At 47.8% G+C, this 22,557-nt stretch overlaps 1 protein-coding gene across 4 annotated transcripts; it reads right to left on the reverse strand.

The window, feature by feature from the left end:
* Positions 1-1,313: 1,313 nt before the first annotated feature.
* On the reverse strand, positions 1,314-21,235 carry ITPRIP (inositol 1,4,5-trisphosphate receptor interacting protein). 4 transcript variants are annotated; one of them, XM_021536295.4, is made up of 3 exons: positions 21,138-21,235; positions 16,040-16,146; positions 1,314-3,537 (listed from the first exon to the last, which is right to left on the reverse strand). In XM_021536295.4, the coding sequence occupies exon 3, from the start codon at positions 3,522-3,524 to the stop codon at positions 1,875-1,877; it is 1,650 nt and encodes a 549-aa protein (XP_021391970.3). In that variant the 5' UTR covers positions 3,525-3,537; positions 16,040-16,146; positions 21,138-21,235; the 3' UTR covers positions 1,314-1,874. The 4 variants fall into 4 exon arrangements, with proteins under 4 accessions (XP_021391970.3, XP_085439805.1, XP_085439803.1 ...); XM_085583679.1 differs by lacking the exon at positions 21,138-21,235 and adding an exon at positions 21,017-21,124 and having other exon boundaries at positions 1,320-3,537; XM_085583677.1 differs by lacking the exon at positions 21,138-21,235 and adding an exon at positions 20,983-21,123 and having other exon boundaries at positions 1,320-3,537.
* Positions 21,236-22,557: the final 1,322 nt, after the last annotated feature.

Below are 22,557 nucleotides of genomic sequence, written 5' to 3' on the forward strand. Positions count from 1 at the left end.
CAGTGGTGGCAGGACAGAGAAGAGCAGACACCAATGAGGTGGTAAAACAGTTTTTACCTGGAAAAGGGAAGAGAGGACATGTCTATGGAGAGTTTGCTGATAACTGTTGATAACTGGCTAAGGCTGGATAACAAGCTTCATGCTGTATGTTGTCTCCAGCAGTGATACAGGATTGAATTGTCTCTCGGATGTGAGAGGATTGATAAAAAGGGACATATGGAGTGATGGTAAAAACATCCCTGACGGGTCTTACCTCACAGAACAACCACCCTCTTGTAAACAGGATTAAGTGAAGCCCTAGTGTAAAACTTTGCAGGAAATTTTAGTGTGAGAAAATGGTAGGAAAGGCCCCCTAGCACTGGAGGCCAGGCTTCTGGGACTAGCATAAAGGAATTATGCACTGGGGCCCTGGCCTGGACCCTGCACTCAGGAGGGTGAGGATCTCCTGAGTCCTCTCCTTCAGCAAAGACACCTTGCTGGGGCTGGGCAGCCCACTGGCACAGCACTAACATGCTTCCTGTGGGATTTCAGGCATTTCCATTTCTGCAATGTTTTGGTTTTGTTTTATCACATGCCTCAAGATTCTCCCCTGGCCTGAAAGCCTGCAGCAGCTCTCCTCCTTTGCACTCCCAGCTCAGCAGATTACAGTCTACTAGTACAGCTCCTCAGAGCAGCAGTCTTTAAAAAGACTGAGGAGAATGTAAAAAGTAGCTTTTGCCTGCATATGTGGAGCAGAAGGGATGCAACACGGATCATAAGGCAGCTCCAAGCAGCACTGCCCAGATCTACTACATCTGCATCTTTTTCATCCCTTCCTTCTCCCTGCTGGCCTTGGCCTAATTAAAACCTCTCATTTGGAGGGTATTGTTCACTCCTGCTACCAGACTGCTGAGATTGGCTTCATTACAGGATAATTTTGGAGAACTGCTTCTTTTAGGAAAGCAAAACTTACAGCAGTCATAAAATCATAATAGTTTAGGCTGGAACTGAAAACAGACAACCCAAAATGTCAGAACAGAGCAGTGGTGTTTCTGTTATCTAAGATAATAAATAAAGGTTCCTGTTCATTGATCCATACAAAATGGACAGGAATATAAACCACTAGCCATGTTACCATGGAAGACTTGAATGAAATAATCTGATGACACAGACCCTGCTCTGCTACATCCTCCCACAGGAGAAAAATTGTGCAGGGGTATTTCTGAAGGACAGGACAAGTCATTTAAGTGACTGTTGCAAGTCCAATTCAGAAAGCTTTTTCTTCTGCTTTTTTTTTGTTTTTTTTTTTTTCTTTTTTTTCCTTTTTTTGTTTTAACTACAGTTCCCTTTTGAAGCTGTGCTTTATTTAAGGATCTCCATCCAGTCCAGATCTTTTGCATGACCCTCCTCCTCCCCACACCAGCATGTAGACTTATGCTGCACTTCCCATTGGTGAAAGAGCTCCTGCTGTCTACAAGCAGACAGGCTCCTTTGATCCAAAGATCCTGTCTCTGATTCCTCCACCCTGTTCTTATCTCCCCCTTCTGAAGGAAATGAAGTATTTGGCCACCATCACACCCCCATCCCCATTTGCATTGCAGGCATCTGAATAAATTACTTATATTTGTTGCTCACCACTGCTGTAGCATGAGGCACAATAGAAAAAATATATTCTTAGCTGCATAAAACCAAGCACAGCAGTGGAAGAGAAACCTAGTTCAACAGCACATCTTCCAGTTTCTCCCTATTCTCCCCCCATAGCCTCTTCCTTTCAGCAGGAACCACGGCCCAGAACTGGTTCAGCTCCAGACAAGAAGCTCTATTGGCAAAATCAGTTGTCTCTAGAAGGCTTCAGAGAGTTGGCCTCTGGACCTGTGCTTAGATTTTGGCTTTGGCTAAAGGGGTTCCTTACGGATCCCATTGGTGTGTGCAAGGGGAATGTGCACTGTGTACTCATTTATCAGTGCAGACATGTTCTTGAGCATCTCGTGGAACGTGTCCACCATCTTCCTGTAAATGTCCCTGCGTAGCACAAAGGGACGGAAAAGGTTGAGAGGCTCCGCCCTCTGAAATATGATGGGGAAACCCAGCTCTGCTGGTACCTTCCCATTGCCGATAAAGAAGTGATAAAGCTTCTTTTCATGCAAACATTTTTCCAGGAATTTCAGCATGTCCTGTAGGCGGGCCTCCAGATTTTCTGGGGCCCAGTCCTGACTGGGACGTGCCTGCAGGAGATGCAGCAGCACTGTTTTCAGGTGGTAGTTGGTGAGCCCGCTGGGACCTGTGAGGCTGCACTGCTTCCCATGGAGGAAGGAGAGGATCTGAAGGCAGCTGACGTGGCAGGCATTGGCAGGCAGTGTTTTGGAGACCAGCTGGATGAACCTCCTCTCATACACTGCGAAGGTGAGAAACCAATGGGTGCTGGAGGGGACGTCTGCTGCCAGACTGCTCCGAGGGAAGTGGGAGATGAAGTAAACGTCAGAGTTCTCATACTGCACCACAGGGGTGAGGTTGAAGGCAATCGATTTCCCCGATTTAAATTTTATCTTCAGGGCTCCTGGTGAATCCAGGAGGCTGAAGGAAAGGTCAAATTCATATTTGTGGGAGATTCTGTTCCAGGCCTTGGTGACGGCAATCTGGAACCACTTCATGACTTGGTCGGCATCCAGATACTGAGTATTTTTGAAACACAGGAGGTCTTCCATCTCACTGCTGGGCCTGGTACTACTGACCTGGCTATGGAGGAGGCACAGCATATCTTCCCCTAGTTTAGTCTTGTCACAGATGCAGCCCGTCGCATCCTCATCTGCCCTGCACACCTTGATAGTGCCATAACCTTGTTCATCTGGGGGAAAAGAGTCACCAGAGCACCAGGTCTGGCAGCGAAAGCAGTAAGGCTCTGGGGGAGCAAAAGGCACTATCAGATCACAGACAAAGGGTTTACGCACTCTCCAGTTCTCATACATGCTCCCCACACCCACGCAATCTTCCACTTCCATGTCAGCATCCCGGTTACAAACACTCCTCAAGGCCTCCAGCAGGTCATCTGCAAAGCCTTCCACCATCTCCCGCATCCTGGCCATGTCTCCAGTGGTACCCAGGATACGCTTCTCATAGAAGCTGGCCAGGACAGCCTTGTTGGGCAAGGCCACTCCTTTAAATGCTTTCCCCAGGACTGCCATGTCATCCTCTTCTCCTCCTATGTCCTGCCAATTCCCTTCCTGGAAATCCTGCCTCCAGAGCTCGATCAGCAGGAAGATGACCATGGAGAGGGCAGTCCACATATCCCATCGGACCTTTTCCTCTTTGCCTTCCTCCACTGCCACTGCAGCCTTTTCCAGAGCCTTCTGTGTGGCTTCCTGGTCTGCGATTTCCTGCTCCAAGCGCAACTGCTCCAGCCGCAGGCTCTCCTCCCGCTCCTTCATCTTCTGGATGATTTCTTCTGTGTTCTCGGGGACAGTGCCATTCTCCTTGGGGAAGAAGAGCGGGTGGTTGACAATAGCTGTAATCACCAGTAGGCACACCCGGAAGAGTCCCACGGGCATGGCAGTTCCTTCCCTGGAAGAGAAAGAAAGGTGAAATGACCCATGATTTGGAATATATTCCCTCAGGTGCAAAAATGAGAGAAACTCCCCACTGCAATAAGAACCTTGACATCCTTTCCAGCCCTGGAAAAAAATGCTTGAACCCAGAAACCACTAAGTGCACACCCATCTCTGCAAGTTATCAACCAACTTCCCAAAGAGGCTTTATCAGTTGACGGTGAGGATGAAAGTGGCTCTTATCAAATGAACTTTGAAAAACAGAACTCTGAAGGCACTTTCTGCTGTCAACCCACTATGATGCTCTTGGGCAGTATGGGAGGGCATGTCCTTCCTTTGCCTCTCCTTTAAAATTCCCTGGACAGAAAAGGAAAGAAAGATTAGGCAGAACCTCCCCAGCCGTATAAAAGCAGGACTGGAGATGAGAAGTGCTTTTCAACATAAAGTTAGTATTTCAGAAGTGGCAGTGGCATGGGCAGGTCTGTCCTGGCTACATTTCATGTTAAGCATGTCTGGGAACCCACACAGCCTGCCTGGATCAGGGCAACCTTTACTGCCCTGCTGGTGAGCTGCACCAGGGAACAAGCCTGCACAGTTTTGTGCTTCTAAGCAGGCATTACAGGCAAAGCTCTTCCTGCCTTTCAGCACCATCAGGATCAGGCTGTGGCAAACCCTCCTGGCCCCCAGGATGGCTCATGATTGCAGTTCCCAGAAAAAGGGCACGGACAGAGACTCTGCTAAAATGGAAAGGGTTTCCTTTAGCCCAGTGGTTCTAAAGGCATCAGACTGCTTATTTTTGGTGCTTACTGCACTACTGACCTGTAGTAGCACATTAGTATCTCATTTATGGCTTTGATCTAATCCATCTCCTCCAAGCACCCCCTTAACAGCTGTGCTTGCAGCCAGCTCACTCCTATTTGCAGTGACCTCAACGAGGCTGTGAGCCACATCCCAGCCATGTGCCAGCAGCAGTCCTGTGTGTCAGCCCTTGCACAGGCCCTTGGCATGACTGAGACCACTATGGTGTTTTGGAGTGGCTTTGTGTGGTCCAACCCCACATTCAATAAAGCTTTCTGTGCCATGGGGCTCACAATGAAAGGATTGAATTCCCCATCTTCTGGGACATGGTCCCATTGCCAGGGTCTCTGCCTGGTGGTGACAAGACGTGCTAGAGGGCTGGGCCAAATGGTGCTCAGCTAAAGCCTGGGCTGTCTCCTCCCGGCTGGCATTTCTCCCAGTCCCACTCTGGAGGGCTGGCATCACTGTCAAGAACCCGCTCAGGGCAGTACAGTCTGAAGTTGTCACCCATTGCTGTGATGTCAGCAGCTCACCAGTCCCCCTTTCTAGCAAAATCACCTGAGTCCTAGCACAGAAAGATCAGGAGGACAAGATGGACAAGCAGGGATATTTCTTCTTCCAGCCGGGAAATTTTAGGACAGCTGCTTTAATGTCCCAAATGTGCTTGCAAGAGAAGGGTTTCTGTTACAGAAATGAAGTCTACCAATAACATACTTCATCAATCAGACCAGAAATAGCAATTTCATTCCTAAATAATTCTGCTGTGGGAATGAAGCTGTTTCACAGAGAGCCAAGAGATGGTGAGGCACTCTGTGTGCTCCAGGGGCTCAGGGCTGTAATTCCCACCCCCCTGGAATAGCTCCTTCCTGGCTTGAACCCAGCATGTTCTGGTGCCACTGCAATCCTGCTGTCCCAGCATCTGGGCTGAAGGAAAATATCTCTGGCAATCTCATTTATGCCTCTACAGGGCACACAATAAAGATAGATCCACCCCAGTGGACCTTGTTATTGTAACTGCACAACAAACTGCTAGTTTTGATTGCAGGAACCTGGATTTCCTCAATGTGAGCATTTACTGTACATGGGAACTGTATCCTTCAGCACACAATTATCTTTGCTTATGAGAGGGCTGGGACTGGAATAACAAGGGAAGGGAACAAGATTGAGATGCATTGTCCAAGCACCAAGAAAATTCACACGGTGCTCAGGATAATGCTCCATGCCCCTCCCTGTGTAACATTTACCAGCTACCTTTTTATAGATCCCATGCACATGCATAGATGAATGTTCTTATGCAGACATTGCTCTGGAATATAGTTAGTTTGTGGCCCTATCTTGTCCTTTTTTACATTTACATTAATTCTTTAGTTCATCAGGCAATGAATTAAAGCTGAATTAATGCCCAAATCTGGATGTTCCACTTATTTTGTGAGTTCCATGCCTGGCAACATTTTCAAAATAAACTGGGGTCACCCTGCATTGCAAAGGGCTTTATCAGTTTTCTGGGGCAGGGCAGGAAGTGCTGGTGAGTTCCTTTCCTTAGTGCTACCCTCTTGCAGACCACGTGTGCCTTCCAAGCTTAAAAATAACATGGCTGGGGGCCAGCTGCCTCCTTCTTGCAGTCTTGACCAGGAAGACATCACTGCTCTGCTCTGCTAGACCACTGTCCCTGCAGATGAAATGTTTTACTGTTACCACATTACTTCTGAGGTGTGCAAGGATAAAACAATCAGCCTCCTTAGGATGTTATTTCTCATGCCCAGCTGCCCATGGGCACACTGCTGCCACAGGTTACCTGCCCCAAAACTCTGACAGCAGCAGGGGTTAGGCCAGACCTCCCCAGGTCCATCAGTGGCTGGCTCAGGTGAATTCACTCTGGGTCACACTGACATTCTAGGACACCCCAGCTCATTTTGCAGCAACCTCTTCCCTCAGCTACAGGCATCATCCTCTGGAAACTGGAAGTGACAATCTTCAGGTAACAGATTTGCAAGAGGCATGTCTGTTTTCAGCCCAGAGCAAGTTCTGCTGGTCAAAACTGCCCTTTTGCTACCCCAGAAAATGAAGCCAAACATTAACCTCAGTTAAGGCTAATGCTGCCCAGTGGCCAAAGTCAGTGGAGCCTGCCCTGGGCAGCAGCCACGGTGGTATGGGCAGAGCATCCCCACATCTCTCAGACACAGCTTTCCTGCCTAATATGAAAGACTCAATAATACAGGTGAAACCAGTAGCACTGCCTGCTACTGCATTCCCCATAACAAAGGCTGCTCTTTTCCCTTGCTTTTAACTTCAGCCCAAGCTATTTAAGTCTGATAAAAATATTTATGCCTGCTCAGGCTGAGACAGCTTTTGTGTGGGGAGGAGGGAGAGAGTCCAAACCTTTCCAAACTTGAGACTAAGAAAGAGAAATGGCAATTCTTCAATCTACGCATCAAATTTAGCAATGTTTCAAATATAGGGGGGAAAAAAATAAAAGGTATTTGTAAGTTTTAAAATAGCAAGTTCTCAAAGCAATCTGCAACCTTTTCTGAATTTCTCACCCTTACAGTTTTTTCTCATTTAGAGTATAAACAGCATCTGGATTCAGTAATAGGCTTACATCCTACCTACCTTCTGCAGACCTTCTTGTGTCAGTCTTGGGACTCCAAAGATCCCCAGAATGTGCTGTGGTCACAGGTAGGTCACTCCAGCCAGCAGCCAAAGCAGCCCTTGCTCTGCTCTCTGGGCCAGGTGAGAATGCAGAGACCCCTCTTTTCTCCCGTGAGCACAAAGCAGGGAAAGGTGCAGGAAGACCAAAGAAAGCTGCTTGGGAAATGACTTGGAAAAACTGTCTTGATGTGAAGCTGTCTCTGCTCACTGCCCAGCATGTGATGTACTTGTTCAAACCTGCCTCTGATACTAGAATTTTCTTCTGAGCTTTTCTGTGGTACTCACTGCTGTAGTGACTAGGGGCTTCACCAAGTTTAAGGTTAATGACCACTCTGTACAACCCTGGGAAGTGAGGGGGCAGGCACCATCCACCCTGTAGCTGGGAGTGAGGTTTCAGAGAGATAAAAACAGCTGATCACTCTGTTGCCTGATTACAAACAATCAGCTGCATCCTGCAGCACTTGGTATGTTCAAAGGGTCCACCAAGAGCACCCACAGCTCTCCACCCTCAGCTCCCAGGCAGGTTAGGTCTCATCCTTTCAAACCTGAAGCTGCCTCCCCAGCTGGAGGATCCTGACCAGCTCAAAAGCAGGTCCTGGATGATGCAAGAAACCCCAAGAGAGGAAGGGGAATGATAATGCTGCTGTCATGCAGTTCAGGTTGGTGCCTTGAAGCCACAAGCAGAAGGAGGCCAGGTCTCTCTCTAGCTGATCTGAGAGCCCTTTGCTGCACAATTTACTAATGTCTGGCTTGCCTGGAGCACAGTTCCAGGTAGCACAGCATATGGAAAGGGAAGCAGCACAGAAGAAGCCTTCACAGAGCCAGGCAGCAGCAGCTCCACCTTCAGCTTCTTCTCCTCCTCACCTGGGAGCATCACAGAGCTCATACAGGGTTTGTGTGGACCAGCCTGAAGCAGCTGCTGCCCTGGGGCAAGGTGTGCTGCTTCCCAAGCCACCCTGTCACAGGGGATTTCCCTGAGGGGCAGCAAAGTCCTTCATGGAGATGATGATGCCCAATGTCCTGTCCCTTCCAGCTACATGTGCTTCATTTCTGATGCCGCTTAGCCTTCCTCACACCCTTTTCCATCGCAGCTGCAGAACCTTTTGCCTCTGCTCAGCCTGGCAGAGGAAAGAAAGAGGTGACAGCTTGCAGCTTGCCTCTCCAGGCTGCTCATGTGCTCTGAGCCCAGATAACCCTCCACCTCCTCTGATGACAAGGGAAAGTATTTCCCTTTCATTAAAAGTGCCTTTCTTTACTCAGGAGTTCCTGATAAAGCTTTATTTTTTCATCGATTTTATTCCTCTAGAATTTGAATCACAGTAAGCAAAACATGGTCTGGCTGGTGGTCAGCAATAAACCAGGCAGGAGTGAGCTGAAGCTTTGATTCTTGAATTGGGAAAACCTAAATCAAGCCATTGAGTGCAGTTCAGTATTACACTGGAACATGTCAAGACATCACTTACAACATGCTCGATTGCTTCCTGCAGTCTGGCTGACACAAAAGGCAATGAATAGGTGACTGCTACATTGTGTTTTGCTTTGGTAGACTGCAAGAAAAAAGGTTATTTCAAGTAGATGATAGAAAATTCAGCTGGTTGGGGAGGCTTTTTTCATGGAAAGCTGCCAAAGTTTTGAAACTAGAACTTTCATGGGAACCAATATGATTTCTAACTCTCTTGTTGGGAAGGTCCTTGAGGTTTGGAAAGGACTGTGCTACTTGTTTTGACTGCAGAGATTAACAGGTCAAACCAGGCACTAAGCTGCAACTGGGACTTTCTTACTGGGAAGATGTGAACCCCATTTTGAGGGGTTTCAGGCCCAGCCCAGCTGTGCTTCCTCATGGCTGAGCTTGTGAGAGCTCTGTGATTCCTTCTCTTGCTGTACAACAGTGACCAAATTACCTTTTGGCCTTTGAGTGTTTAGTCTGAAAAAAGCTTCTGCTGCATATATGAAGATCTAGTAAAAGAATAGAAGTTTGCTGAAAGCCCTTAGTTATGCACCATATCCTTCTCCAATTTGCAAGTATCACTGCCACCTCTGCAGGTATTCACAGATATGATCCAGCTACCACTGACAGAAATCATAGTTTCTCATAGTGGGGACTACAAGCTCTGATTTGTAAGAAATGCACAATGACAGAGAAATGGGAATTACAGAGATGCATGCCAGTATTATTGTTAATGCCAAAACCTGAACAGATGCAGTTTCTTAGACAACCCCACACCCAAACAGCACAGTGCACCCAGGACAGGCTCTTGCTCTCCCACCTCCTGAGCAGTCAGCTGCAGCACACAGAGCCCAGACAGGAAAATTAAGGGATAAAAATCCAATTCAGAGCCTGAGTAGCACCGACTTGTGGTGTTCTTTCAGCCCCTATGAATTAAGCTGTGTGCAGGACACCAGTGGGATGAGATGTTGACTGGGACAGAACAGTGTGAGCTACAGCAGCTCTAACTCATGTTCTGACTTGTTTTTCAGCATTAAATAGTGTTACAGACAAAGTATGGAATTCCAGATGCCAGCACAATCACAGTTGGTTCAGCACAGACAGGTGGGATTGGGCTCTGTCTACCAAAGCCTCAAGTGGGGAAGGACCAAATGCACCAATACATGAGGTGCAGGGGCCTGGATGTTGAAAGTGGTAACACAACCACGTTTAAAACCAGAACAAGCCAACTGGCCTGCACAGGACTATGGCAGTCAGGTATGGCAGAGCAACTGCCTTCCCAACCATGCCTGGAAGCCACACCCCAGATTAGCTGCTTGGCCACAGCACAGCAGTTGGACAAGGCCACTTGCCTGCTAGCTATTGTTCTGCTGTGAGACTGGAACATGAGCCTTTCGTGGACATCCTGTCCCAGGCCTGCTGCAGTGCCAGCAGGGTCAGTCGCGCGGCCCGAGTCGGACATCCTGCCCAACAGGTCTGCTGTGCGCTTTCGGAAACAATTTTCCTCCTGGGGGTCACCAGATCAGGTATTTCCAAGGAAATGCTGATGCTCATCCTGTGTACAGGACTAGATAGCCGTCCCTTCCCATGGGCAGGCGGGTTTGGGGGGAATAAGCACGGGAAGGGCACTGAGGGTGCTCTGGAAGCAGAAACTGCTGTGTAGCCCCAGGTCCAAATGAGAGACTTTGTCAGCTTCTCTCCAAGCAGAGGAGTGCTTGACTGGCCCTAGGAAACACAGGTAGTTCTCTCTCCTGTCTTCAGTCATGTACTGCCTTTGCCATCAGGAAGCTTTTTTTTAGGCCTTGTTAAAACTCCCTTGCTGCAGTTTGGACCTCCTAACATTCCAGTGCCCATTGTGGGTACAAGTAGGATGAATTCTTTATTTTCTTTTTGCAGTAGCACTCAGGATGTTCAGAGGTACTCCTGTCCTGCCTCAGCTTTCACTGTACACAGGTGCATTTACAAACTATTACCATAAAATCCCACATTCCCCCTTTCCCAAAGACTAGACAGTACAAAGTATTCTTCCTGGCTCAAAGGTAGCTATTTGCTTTCTAGGGCTCTTTTCCAAAACCCAAACACATGTGGCACGTGTTAGATTTTCAGTTTCATCAGCAAGTGGGGATTTATTGGGCCCATTTCTAAGTCATTGTTTCTCAGTGCACACAGGTATCATGCCACTAATCAAAACATGCCACTAATCCAAACACTAATCAAAACATGATCCTCTTCCTGCCCCAGGAGCCAGTAGCCACCATTAAAAGCAGATTTAACAGCTAATGAATAACGCAGAGACACATCATGTCCCCAAGGCACTCACTGTTTACTCCGTGCAAGGCTGGACCCAAGAGAGGGTGCCTGTGGAGACCAGGAGACAGCCAACAGCAAGAGGAGTGTGTTACTCAGCATCCTGCTCATTGCCTGAATGTGTTTTTATTGCTTTTTGACTATGCAAGTGCTGCGCGGGGCAAGCCTGCTCAGCTCTTGTCAGCAAGTAGGACATATGCAGTCTGTGGAGTGCCTCAGGTTCCCTCTGCTATAGCCAAGAAGGGGCTTTATAAATTGGAACATAGTGTTGGCTTCAGGAGAGGCAGGAGGGCAAAGGTAGGAAGTGTGTATGTGACTCCCACCCACGGATTGAGCTGCTGTAGTAGGACCACAGCCAGGAACAGCTTTGTGTTTTTAAGCCAAATAAATTTTGTTTGGTTTTGTCTGTTAATAGTGAGGAAAACTGGAGTAGACCAAACTTCTGTGGGTTTTGTTGGTTTTGGGTTCTTTTTGTTTTTTTTTTTTTTTTTTTTTTCAAGAGAAGAAAAGACACAGGCAAAGAAAAAAACCCTTAGCTTACCACCCTTACCATCACCCTTCTCCTCCAACCCAACATGATGGGAGCCTGGGTAATACTTTGGTCATTCCCTTGCACAATCCTTCATCAGCACAGATGGGCAAACCCCTCTGCTGCTCCACCAAAAGCCTGATAGTGTCAACCACAATGGATGGAGCACTGTCACTGCACAGATCCTCTGTGGCCTCCACCTGGTGCTGGCCTTGCTCTGGCTGTCGTTCCCTCAGCCACACAACAGCTCCTTGCACGTGAGGCAGCCATGGCCCATGGATCCCACCTGGCAGCCACCTCAGGGAGAGGTGGTGAGCAGAGAAAAAGATCAATGGCCAAGATGTTTGTTTAAAGCTGCCCTCCTTTTCCCTGCTTAATTCTCAGCAAGGTGGAAAAACCCCACACCAGTGTTGTTAAATCAGGCAGTGGTTACTCTGGCTCTCCTCATCCTGTGGTAAACATAGGCATCCTTGTGCATTCAAGTTGATCGTGCACCCATTGGAACAAATGCTTTAGTATTAAAATAATTTGTGGAAGCATTATTAGAAAGTTGATTTCCCAGCAGGGATACAGCACTCCAGCACATCTCAGGAGAGCACATGTGGATGTTGGCAGGGCTCAGACATGACTTGCAGAATGATTACATTTTATATGTGAAACTACAAAGTTCCATTTCAGTCATGAATGATGAGCACTTACATATTACAGACAGTAGAAAGCACAGGAGTCACCAGACACTTCCACACTGAGACACTGAACAAAAGCATAGCAAAAAGAAATTATTGTCTTGGGTTGGGAGTTTGGCTTATTTGAGACCTTCTACTCCATCACAGTCTTGAGTCAGAGACAAAGCCACAGTCATAGGTCAGGAAACCTGCAGGCCCAAGTATCTGCTTAAACAGGACCCAAAACCACTGGACGGGATTGAAGGTTTGTGTGATATTGGACCATTGTTTTGCTAACTAGTCACTGCTGTTTGTATTCAAACAATAGGGAAAGAACTGTATTTAAATGCTGGCTGTTGTTGCCAAAACGTCACCACAGAAATCAAAAGCAATACTTTATTCCATTGCCTGCAATTCCAGCTTCTTTTTTTTATTAACACAATATAGTTCTTTAAATAAAGTAAAAAACAAAACACAACCCAAACGACTGTGAAAGCCCCTGCAGGAATGGGTAGAGGGTGTGGAAGGAAGAGAGAACAAGAATACTTTTACTGCATTGCCCCATTTCCTTGCCCCTCACCAGGATGACTCCCTGATCTAAGCAGAATGTGTATTGCACACAGCCTCTGAGGAAGAATCAAACCCTCTTACTTCATTACCTAGTGACTCTAGAAAAGATCAGGAGAAACAACACAAATGCTTTGGGAAGCAGAAATCCCAGTCTTGGCTCACTTACCATAAACCTAAAAACTGCCAAGGCAGATGCATGCACAAAAATATGTTGGCTGCAGAGTACTTCTGGCTAATCCTGCCCTTCAAAATGAGTTTGAATAAATAAAAAGCAGCAGAAGAAAGCAAAGTCATACAAGAAAACAAACTGCCCCACTTCCGTACAATATTTCCATGAAGCTCATCCTTTCAGCACCCATGGCCACCAATCCAGAGCCATTTTCACCCAAGGGAATGACTCAGAGACAGGCTATTGCTACATGCACTCATATTTAATCATTTTCATGTGCTCTCTGCTCAGTCCCCTCTTCTTACCAAGAAAATGAAACATCTCTAAGCTCTTTGTTTTGCTGAAGAATTTGTAAACTGAATGCTGGGAAGAATAACTCTAAAAAGACTCAAGGGGAAAGGAGCGCTGTAACTTGCAGTGCTGCAGCAGAAATATCAAACACACATATATGAAGGTTGTGAAGCCACGTGGTTTTCATTTGGGATGTGTGGGGTGGGCACATAGGGTTGCTTTCTTTATACCCTAAGCACAACAAAGGAAGGCTTTGTTTGAAAGCCAAGGGACAACCTCGGCTCACTTAAGTTACAACGTACAGGGAGCTGTGAGTCAGGGCTGTGGGGCCCCTGCCCACAGGCACCAAACCCCCACTGCTGCAGCAGGCAAGGAGCTCAGCAAGGACCAAAGCCTCCAGCTCCACATGGGAGACCCAAAGCATCCAGGACAAGCAGCAAATACAAGGCTGAGCTGAGAGCTCATGTTGTGGATGACTTAGCACACAAACACATCCCTTTCAATCATCATTTCTGCTGTAACTCTGTCAGAGCATGAGATCATAACCCTGCACCAATTCCAAGAGCATGATGCAGCTATGACTAACAGGAAGGTGGGATAAACATAATCCAAGCACCTTCAGACCATCTTTTGATTTTGGCTGCAGAAGAGCATGGCCATGATTCTTAGACTGAGCATAACCAGCTCATTAGGTGGGACCACACTAGAGCTCCGTTCCTAAGTCACCTACTGTGGCAGATAATTTGTGTTATTGTGTGTTACAGGAGGGGAGGGTCAACTGATGGACTCCAGCTACCCAAAATAAAGACATCCATTCTTGCCCCTGCGAGACTGGAAGATAAGTGTAAGCTTTAGTTACCACGAATGAGTTGCAAACTGCAGTGCAGAGATCTCTGTGTGCTGCTGAAACTTCAAGAATTTTCCCTCACATTTCCAATAGTCCCAATGTATTTGGTTGCTAAATCCCCAGAGGGCTTTGGAAATCAAATTCTCCTCTGAAACCAGAGGCAGTAAGGCACCTGAACATCCAGAAGGAAATAGATTAGGATCAAAGCATTCTGGGCACAGATACAGAAGACCCTCTGAGAAGCATTATAGTGTGAATATCAAGTGTGACATTTTAAGCTTAAGAACATCTCCTTAGCTCTGCCTCTGGTACGTGTTAACAATCTACAAGAGCTTAAAAAATAGGAGGAAAAAGAGGTCTGAAAAAGCAATAGAGTTTCTTCCCTCTGCCTGCATGCATGGCTTACACTGTGCCTGGATGATTTCTGGCAAGTCTCTGTTTACTTTGTTCTGAAAAGCTTCCAGCAAATCTCTGCCTCCCAAGGCAGTCTAGACTACTGCTTAGCTGCCCCTACCTGCAGGAAAGTCTCCTTATCACTGCATGTGCTTTCTCCAAAACAAGCTGTTTGGATCCCTGCTGGGATCCTGCCACAGGCAGGTGGTATCTTGTCTTAGGGAGCTACTTCACCTCCTTGTAGACAGCGTGGGAACCATTTCCTCCCACTCCTCATCAGGTGCTCACCACTCAGCACCAAACCCTTGAAATTTGGAAGAACTGAAAGCAAGGCACTCTCAAGCTGATTTGCACCATTTTTTTCTGGGTTTTACCAAAAAACTCTGCCTTTTCAACTGAAGGCATCCACCATCCCCAGAGGCCAGGGAAAGGTAAGTTGGTTACACAGGTGGCTCAGCTGACACCTTATAATTCATGTCTGTTTTCCAGCTCAGGCCCAAGAACCTTCTCTACGTGCTCTTCCCCTTGTTTCAAAAGTGAAGGAACAGCAATAGTTTTCCTTTGCCAGGCAACCAGAATAACCCAATGAGTTGGAGACTGTGCCTAGCAGGGCCTAAATTCTTCAACAGCTGGCTGCAATGGTCCTCATTCTTGCCAAGATCATGCTTGGTTTTTCTGAGCCACATACATGGCAGTGGGATGCATCAGATGTTTTCCGTATAACTGCTGAAAAAGCATTTCTGCCTTGAGGCAACTGTTGCTGATACAAAATAATGTGCCAGATCAGCCAGAAAAACCTGCCTCTGGAGGAGGGACAATAATGAAACATGGTGAATGGAAAGGAAAAAGAGAAAGAGCTTCATTTACACACAGGAGAATGGCAGTGGGCCAGCTCTCACAGCTTTGATCGGGACTGGCTGGAGGAGCATGCCAGGGAACTCTCTGAGCTGAGCTCTGCTAGAGCAGAGCAGCTGTTTGAACTCTGTGATGGGAAAAAGGTGGCAGACACCACCCAACACAGATCCAGAATAAATAAGTTAAAAAAAAACATCATGTGGAGTGCATGAACTAACAGGTACACAGAGCTGTAGCTGTGGCAGCCAGGACTCCTGCTCTGGCAGCTCCCTCTGTCATCAGCTCCAGTTCTTGCCCTCCCACCACTGCTACCCGTAGAACCTCCTGCCACACACTCACACAGCACCACTGCCAGACATCTTGGTTTCACCCAGTTCTCCTTTCAGTTTATTTTCAGGGGTTTTCATACAAACATGAAAACTCTACACGTCGCTGGCTTGTGAAAGCACTATCTCCCTTTGTCTGCCTCTGCTGTCACCCTTGATCACCTGGAAGTTGTCCAGGCACTTCCAGACATCTGCTCTCCCTCTAACACTTAGAAGAGGGGAATTCCAGTACTGGAATTCCAGTACTGCTTTCTCAGTCTGGGTAAGGTCCTTCTGGCAAGTTCTCCTCCACAGCAGAAAATGCATCAGTGGCTGATGTCAGCTAAGCTTTGGACCCAGTGGTTCCCTTCTGCCATCACTCTCTGACTAGATCCTAACTGTACCAAGCAGTCAGATAAGACCAATTTTATATTGAAACTCCAACAGCAAGAAGCTTTTAACACTTTTTCCACACTGAAGCCATTTTCAAATTAAACCTTCACAACATTGCTACTTTTGCTTTGCAAGAAGCTGTCTGTACCTCACAGCTGGGAACATTTCTAAAGAATGAGCCACACCAATTTCCTTTCAGCATTTCTGCTGCAAGGCTCAAGATCTCCTAGTGCGAGCCCATCAAGAAGCTTTTTAAATCACATCAAATCTGGAAGAAAGAATAACACCTGGAGCACTTACCTGCTACACAGCTTTGCAGGTGCTCATTAAACTTCACATTACTACTATCACCGTGGTGCAGAGAGGTCTAAATTCAGTCACCCGCCACTGAAGCACAGCCAGGAAGTCTGCAAAACACAAAGAGCATGAATGAGGAAGTACAGGCAGAAGATGGGTATATAATGCAGTTATCTAAATTACAGATTGATTAAAAAAAATATTAACTCACCCCCTTATCTAATAAAATGATCATAAAAGCTCAAGAGACCAGGAATAATCAGTTTGAAGTGATCAGGGAAGAGTTAAAATGCTTCTCCCATGGGTGTCGGCAAGCAAGGACTTCCCTCCTCTGACTCCATCCTCACCCACCAGCACTTTCCTTTTAAAAAGGATTAGGGTCAAATGAGCAGCTGCATAAGTGCAAGGGCTGGGACAGTTTTGTCTGGGATTGGTTTGTCTAGAAAAGGCAGCTAGCTGCTGTAAGCAGCTTGTAAGGTAGAAATACTTGCTCGGGGAGTTGGGTTTACAGAGCTAATGGAAGAAACAGAAAACAGAAGAGGCAGGAAGCAAGGGTAAGAGCACAGGAAGATGCGAAACACAGAACCACAAAAGATAAACTACAATATTTTAGGATAGAGAAGTGAAGAAATTTTATATGCAACAGGAAACAACGAGAAGGAGAAAACCCAACAAGCTGGTTGCAGGCAGACAACAGAGACATTCCTCCTCCCCAGCTGCACACAAATGGGCTGGGGAGGAGGAATGCACCACCCTCATTTCCAGCTACCACCACTTCAGACCTTCCCACTGTCTTCATCCAAAGCCTGATGAAACTATCAGTGTGGGCTGAGCTGAGCTTGAAGCCCATTTTAAGGGCTCAGCATTAGGGTGACGCCTCCTTGCTCTCCTGAACTCCTTCAATTCACCTTCCTCCTCCCACGTACCTGCTTTGACCAGACAGTATGTACAGTTTCACTTCTCTGTTTCCATCTTCCACTGTGAGGCCAAATTGGGCAAATGGGCTCTGCAAAGCCCTCCCATCTTGCAGGGCTGCTGGTGCCTCTGCTCAACCAGTGCCACAACAGCACCAGCAGCAGCACAGACTGCTGAACACAGGAGAAAGACACCCCACGCCCCAGAGGTCTGGATCTGCACTGTAATATCCCAGTGGATATTTGTAAACCCTCAGGGCCTGCAATGCCTGGTCTCACGGTGGCTCAGAGCCAGTGAGGTAGAGCAGGTGTGTCTGCTTGGAGGAAAGGAGCTATTAAATGCTGGGCAGGAACTGCTGCTGTGGGACATACAATCCACTTGTTAAGATAATTTTTAAATCTCAAAAGAGAGTGTTTAAGTTAGGGTCTTCCTCCATATTTGTTCACAGATGTTGGAGAGACCTTGACTAAGCTTTATGGGTACTGGAAGTCCAAAATGATGTCTCTCCAGAACCTCCAGGCTGAACAATTCTTTCAGCCTCTTTTGATAGGAGAGGTGCTGCAGCCCTCTGATCATCCTCGTGGCCTCTGTTGTACTTGCTCCGAGAGTTCCACATCCTTCCTGTGCTGAGAGCCCCAGAGATGGATGCAGCACTGTGGGTACAGTCTCAGCAGAGTGGAGTAGAGGACAGAATCCCCTCCCTCGACCCGCTTGCCAATGCTGCTTTGGATGCAGCCCAGGACACATTTGGCTTCCTGGCCTATGGGGATACATTGCTGCGTTGGTCCAGTTTTTCATTCAGAGAGACCCCAAGACATTCTTCACAGGGCTGCTCTCAATGAGTTCTCCCAGTCTGTCCTCATATCTGGGGTTGCCCCAAATCAGGTGCAACATCTTACACTTGGCCTTGTTGAACTTCCTGAGACCCTTATGGGCCCAGCCTCTCAAGCTTGTCCAGGTCTCTGTGGATGCCATCCCTTCCCTCTGTTGTGTCAACAGCACCACTCAGGTGCGTGTCACCTGCAAAGCTGCTGAGGGTGCACTTGATGTCACTGTGCCACTGACACAGGTATTAAAGACACCAGTCCCTGAGGGACACAACTGGCTCTCACCTGGACAGAGCTGATGACCACAACTCTCTGGATGCGTCCATCCAGCCAAATCCTTACCCACTGAACAGTCAGCTCCTCCAAATAATTTATTTCCAACTTGGAAATGAGGATATCATTTCAAAGGTCTTACAGAAGTCTAGGTATATTACATTAATCTGTCTCTCCTTGCCAAACATTGCAGTCACTCCATCATAGAAGGCCACCAGATTGGTCAGGTGTGATTTGCCCTCAATCAAGCCATGCTGGCTACCTAAAATCATCTCTTTTTCTTGCATAAACCTTCTTAACACTGTTTCCATAAGGAAGTCTGAGCAGCCTAGCACAATGTTTGTTTGAGCCCGCCCTATATGAGAGCCTCCTCTCCTTGACAGAAATGAAAGCTGTCCCTGCTCCAGCAAAGCTCAGCAGCTGATCTGGCCTTCAGGTGATGGCATTAAAAGCTGTTTGTTTTGCTGCTGGTCAAGGTTGGCTCAGCCAACTTTGCATGGCCCACGTGTGCATGTAAGAATAAACAAGCCAAAAAAAGAGTCCTGCTGCAGCTACACCCCAGGCCAGCTCTCCATCCCTCAAGCTGCTTGGAGGTTGGCCACCTGCCTCCCTGCCCGCCCCAAGGAGTGAGCAGGAAGAAGGTTTTGCTTACACAGCTGAGCCCACATCCCTGCAAAACCTGGAATTCATGGTTGGGCACATGACAGTGCTGCCCAGTGCACACCCTGGCCATGCTCTCTCCCTCCAGCCTGGAAACCAGAGTCTCTACCTCTCTCCACCACCCAACAATTACAAGTGTCAATGGAAAATATGCTGCCTGGCAGCAAACCTGCTTTTTCCCTAGTATAAATGGATTGTAATAACACTTGGGAGAGAAAAAGCTGGCCCACCCAACAGTCCATTTTAAAGGGGATCTAAAGGAACAAGCCAGAAGCTTTTTTCAGCTTCCTTTTCCATTGCACCATTGCTACAGATTGCAATTGCAATTCTGCAGAGCAGAGCGAGCAGGACAGGACAGCACAGGACCGCAGGGAGACTCATGCAGGCTCTTCATGGAGCTCATATACTGTGTTAATTCATTTGCAGGCAAGTCCAAAAGATATTGAAACCACAGTCAAGAGGTAGACAGTTGTAAAAGCCAAACTAAAATTGTCCTTTGGAAAACCATACAGTTTTACTTAAAAAAACAAAGAAATTAGTGAGATCAGTTTGTGAAACACCAGTGTTAGGTTTCTGTGGATCAGGTTCCTTTCCCATGTTAGTCATTGCCATGCGAAAAGAATCACAAGCATTGGCATCCCTCTCTGACATCATGCAGAGACACACCAGAGTCCTTATTGCCATGGATAGCACCAACAAAAAAACAAAACGGGAGCAGGACATACAGCTTTTGGCTGTCCTAGTCATCAGCTGGCCCAAAACAATTACTCAGGAAAACCAAATTCCTCGGTCCCTGACCAGGGCTATTTAGTCTGACTTGACGGGTGGGGGGGGGGGAGAAAGAAGTGTTAAAAAAAAAAAAAAATTAAAAAAAGGTGCTCTTAGTATATAGTAATGCTCCAAGCAACAAAAATAGGAAAATAGGTGAGGGGCCACTACCTGAGCCCTTGATAAACAAATTCAGTGCCTTTGGTGTGCACAGGACACTTTGTAGATGCCACTGTTGTGAACACAGATCACTGAGTCCTGGACACACAAGTCATGCAAGCAAAAAATAGTGTCACCAACAGCTAGGAGCCAAGAAACCCTCAGGATTGGTCCCAGTACTCACACTGGTTCTCTAAATTTGGGAAATCAATTCAACTCTCTTTACATCTGTGGCAATCACACTTAATATGTACAATTCCCATGTGAGAGCAGCATGAAGCATCTATTGTGCTGAAAACAAAGTTGAAGAGAAGGCTTGAAGATTTTATTCCTAATTTCTATGCTCTACTTTTGTTTGAGGACTGAGAGAACTCCTTTCAGTTATACTACGGAAAATCTGATTTTAAAAGCAGATGGCTATGAAGGTGGCCAGAATCACTTTAGTCAGAGCTGCAGAAGAACATCACCATCATCACCAAACCAAACAAAAAAACCTCACACAACATGATATGCTGCACCACAGCGGCTTTCCTGTCCAAGTGCTGCTTTCATGGTAGCTCAAGTTCTTCCCTGGCATCACGGCAAACACTTGTGCCTGAAGGACATGCACAAGGTATGGGTGAGGCCTACAGCCCTCACTCATTAAAACATATGAATAGTAATGTTCACTTAGAGACACTGCTCATCTTGCCTGACCACGTAAAGATGCCAATAGCAACATGTCCTATTTTCCTGAAGGATTTTAGCATGGCAGTTCCCAAGAGAACTGCTTCAGTGGGAGACTGCCAAGCTGACGATGCAAAGGCCAGTAAGGCTCATGTTCTGCACATCAGTTTTACAGCCCATTGACTTCCAGTGTCACAGTCCTGGCTCACTCTGCTTTGAGCTACAAATACCTGCTGGCCACATTGAGAAACATGCCTACGCGCATGAAGAGCAGCTCTACTGAAAGTATCTCTCGAGCTCCACTGAAAGCTTCACTCCTTCTCTTGGTGCTCTTTAGTAAGATGTTGTGTATCTCAGAAGGAAGAAGTTTTAAACCCGTGCCGCCTAACACTGAACACGCAGCGAGGCTCAGTGATGCGTTTTGCACGGACGGTGCATGTCCGAGGTCAGCGCTGCCCCAGGACACCCGGGCTGTGTCACCAGCGAAGGGCGATGGCCGAGAGGTCTCTGCTCGCCCGGCTCGGTCCCGCCGAGCCCCCGAGGGGCTGCGCCGCTCTCCCGCCGCGTCCGGCCCCCGCCTGGGCTGCAGGGAGAGGGATGCCCAAAGCCCTGCAGGAACTTTGGTGGGCACCGCACCCCCTCCCAGGGGCCCGACCCTGCCTGTGCCCCGGTACCCACCGAGACGGAGAACAGGCGCAGAAACAAAAGTTACCCCGCGAGGAGAAGGCGGGGACAGCCACACCAAGGCGGGCAGCCCGCACGGCCGCTCCGACCCGACCCGCATCTCCCGCATCGCCCGCAGCCCGGCTCCCCGCGGCCCCGGACAGACTCACCGGGCCGGGCCGGGCCGGGCCGGGCCCCGCTCCGCGCTCCGGCGCTGTCGGCGCGGCCGCGGCTCCGCGCGGCTCGGGGCAGGAGCCCGCCCCGCCCGGGCCGCCGCCGCTCGCCGGTTTGCTGCTTCTCCCCTCCTTCAGGCCACCCCCGCCAGCCCTAGGGGCCGGGCCGTGCCCCGGCGGGCGGCAGCGAGCTGGCTGATCTGCCCCTCGGCTCCCCCGTTGGCTTCCCAGATGGTGCGGGACCGAGGGCACGGCGGACGGGGAGGAAATGCGCTCATCTTGCTTCTCGGATGTGTTCTGACCTCCTGGTGGTCGTGCCTGAAAGTCAGGAAAGCAGATGTAACACGGAACCTCGGGTACGGTTCTTATCAAAGCAAAGGAGTAGATCTCGGAACTGCTGACCCATTTTCGTGCTCCAAGCTGGCACAAGTAAAAAGCTGTGGAGCTGCTAACATCCCTCCTCAAAAGTGGCACATAAGTGGTACTAGTTTCTCTAGAATCATTATGTATCCTGAGTTGGAGGGGACCCACAGGATCAACTCGTGGCCCTGCACAGGACAGCCCCACCATGTGCTGACAGTTTGTCCGAACGCTTTTTGAATTCTGACAGGCTTGGTCCTAGTAGGGATGAGGGAACTGAGACACAGCAAGTTTAGCTAATGATCGAGGCCACAGTAAAGGATTTTTGACAGTGTTTTCGAACATTACCCTCATTCTAGAGTTAAAAGCCATGTTCTTGTATTTGTCACAGAAATAAGTTTTCTCCACAACCGTCAGTTTCACAAGGAGCTTAAGGACATGAGCATAGTAACACCTGTGTGACTCAGGGAACTGTATTGTACCTCTCTTTCCACAGCATTGTAACAACTGGTTTGTATTACTACTGCTCTGGCACGTTGCATGTTCTCCATCAACACTGCTTTGATTTTTTTTTTAAGCTCAGATGGTGGACATGTGTGGTGGTGGGTGGCAGTCTGTGTTTTATGTTGCACTAAGACTTTGTGCTATCATGAAGGCACCAGGCAAATGTGGTGGCACAGATTTATTCTGAAGCTGGCTAGCTCATGAGCGATAACTGGGACTGTTAAGTCATCCTGTTCTTTGTATTTCCTGAAGTACTTATTGAATTAAGTAAAAGTTTTAGTGTTGTTCCAAGGGTTTGTGTTTGTAATTGTGTATACAGGCATTATTTCCTCAGTGTCCAAATCAAGTTTATTCAGTTTTATTAGCAACCTGGGTGTTATTAGTACGTTCCTTCCTCATATGTCCTAATCTATGGAAATATCTTTAGTGAGAGCAGTACTGGAATCTCCCTGTTTCCCTGCTGCAGGACCCAGCCTGTCTAATGCATTGTTTATTTCCCTTGGGAACTTCAGAGCAGCAGGAGGAGAGAAAGCAGCTCCTTTGCCTGGATCAC

Source organism: Lonchura striata, chromosome 6 (assembly GCF_050655825.1).
Source record: "Lonchura striata isolate lonStrDom1 chromosome 6, ASM5065582v1, whole genome shotgun sequence".
NCBI lineage: Eukaryota > Metazoa > Chordata > Aves > Passeriformes > Estrildidae > Lonchura > Lonchura striata.

Coding starts and splice junctions, on each gene's coding strand:
- ITPRIP (XM_021536295.4), bottom strand. CDS start 3,524: ATGCCCGTGGGACTCTTCCGGGTGTGCCTACTGGTGATTACAGCTATT.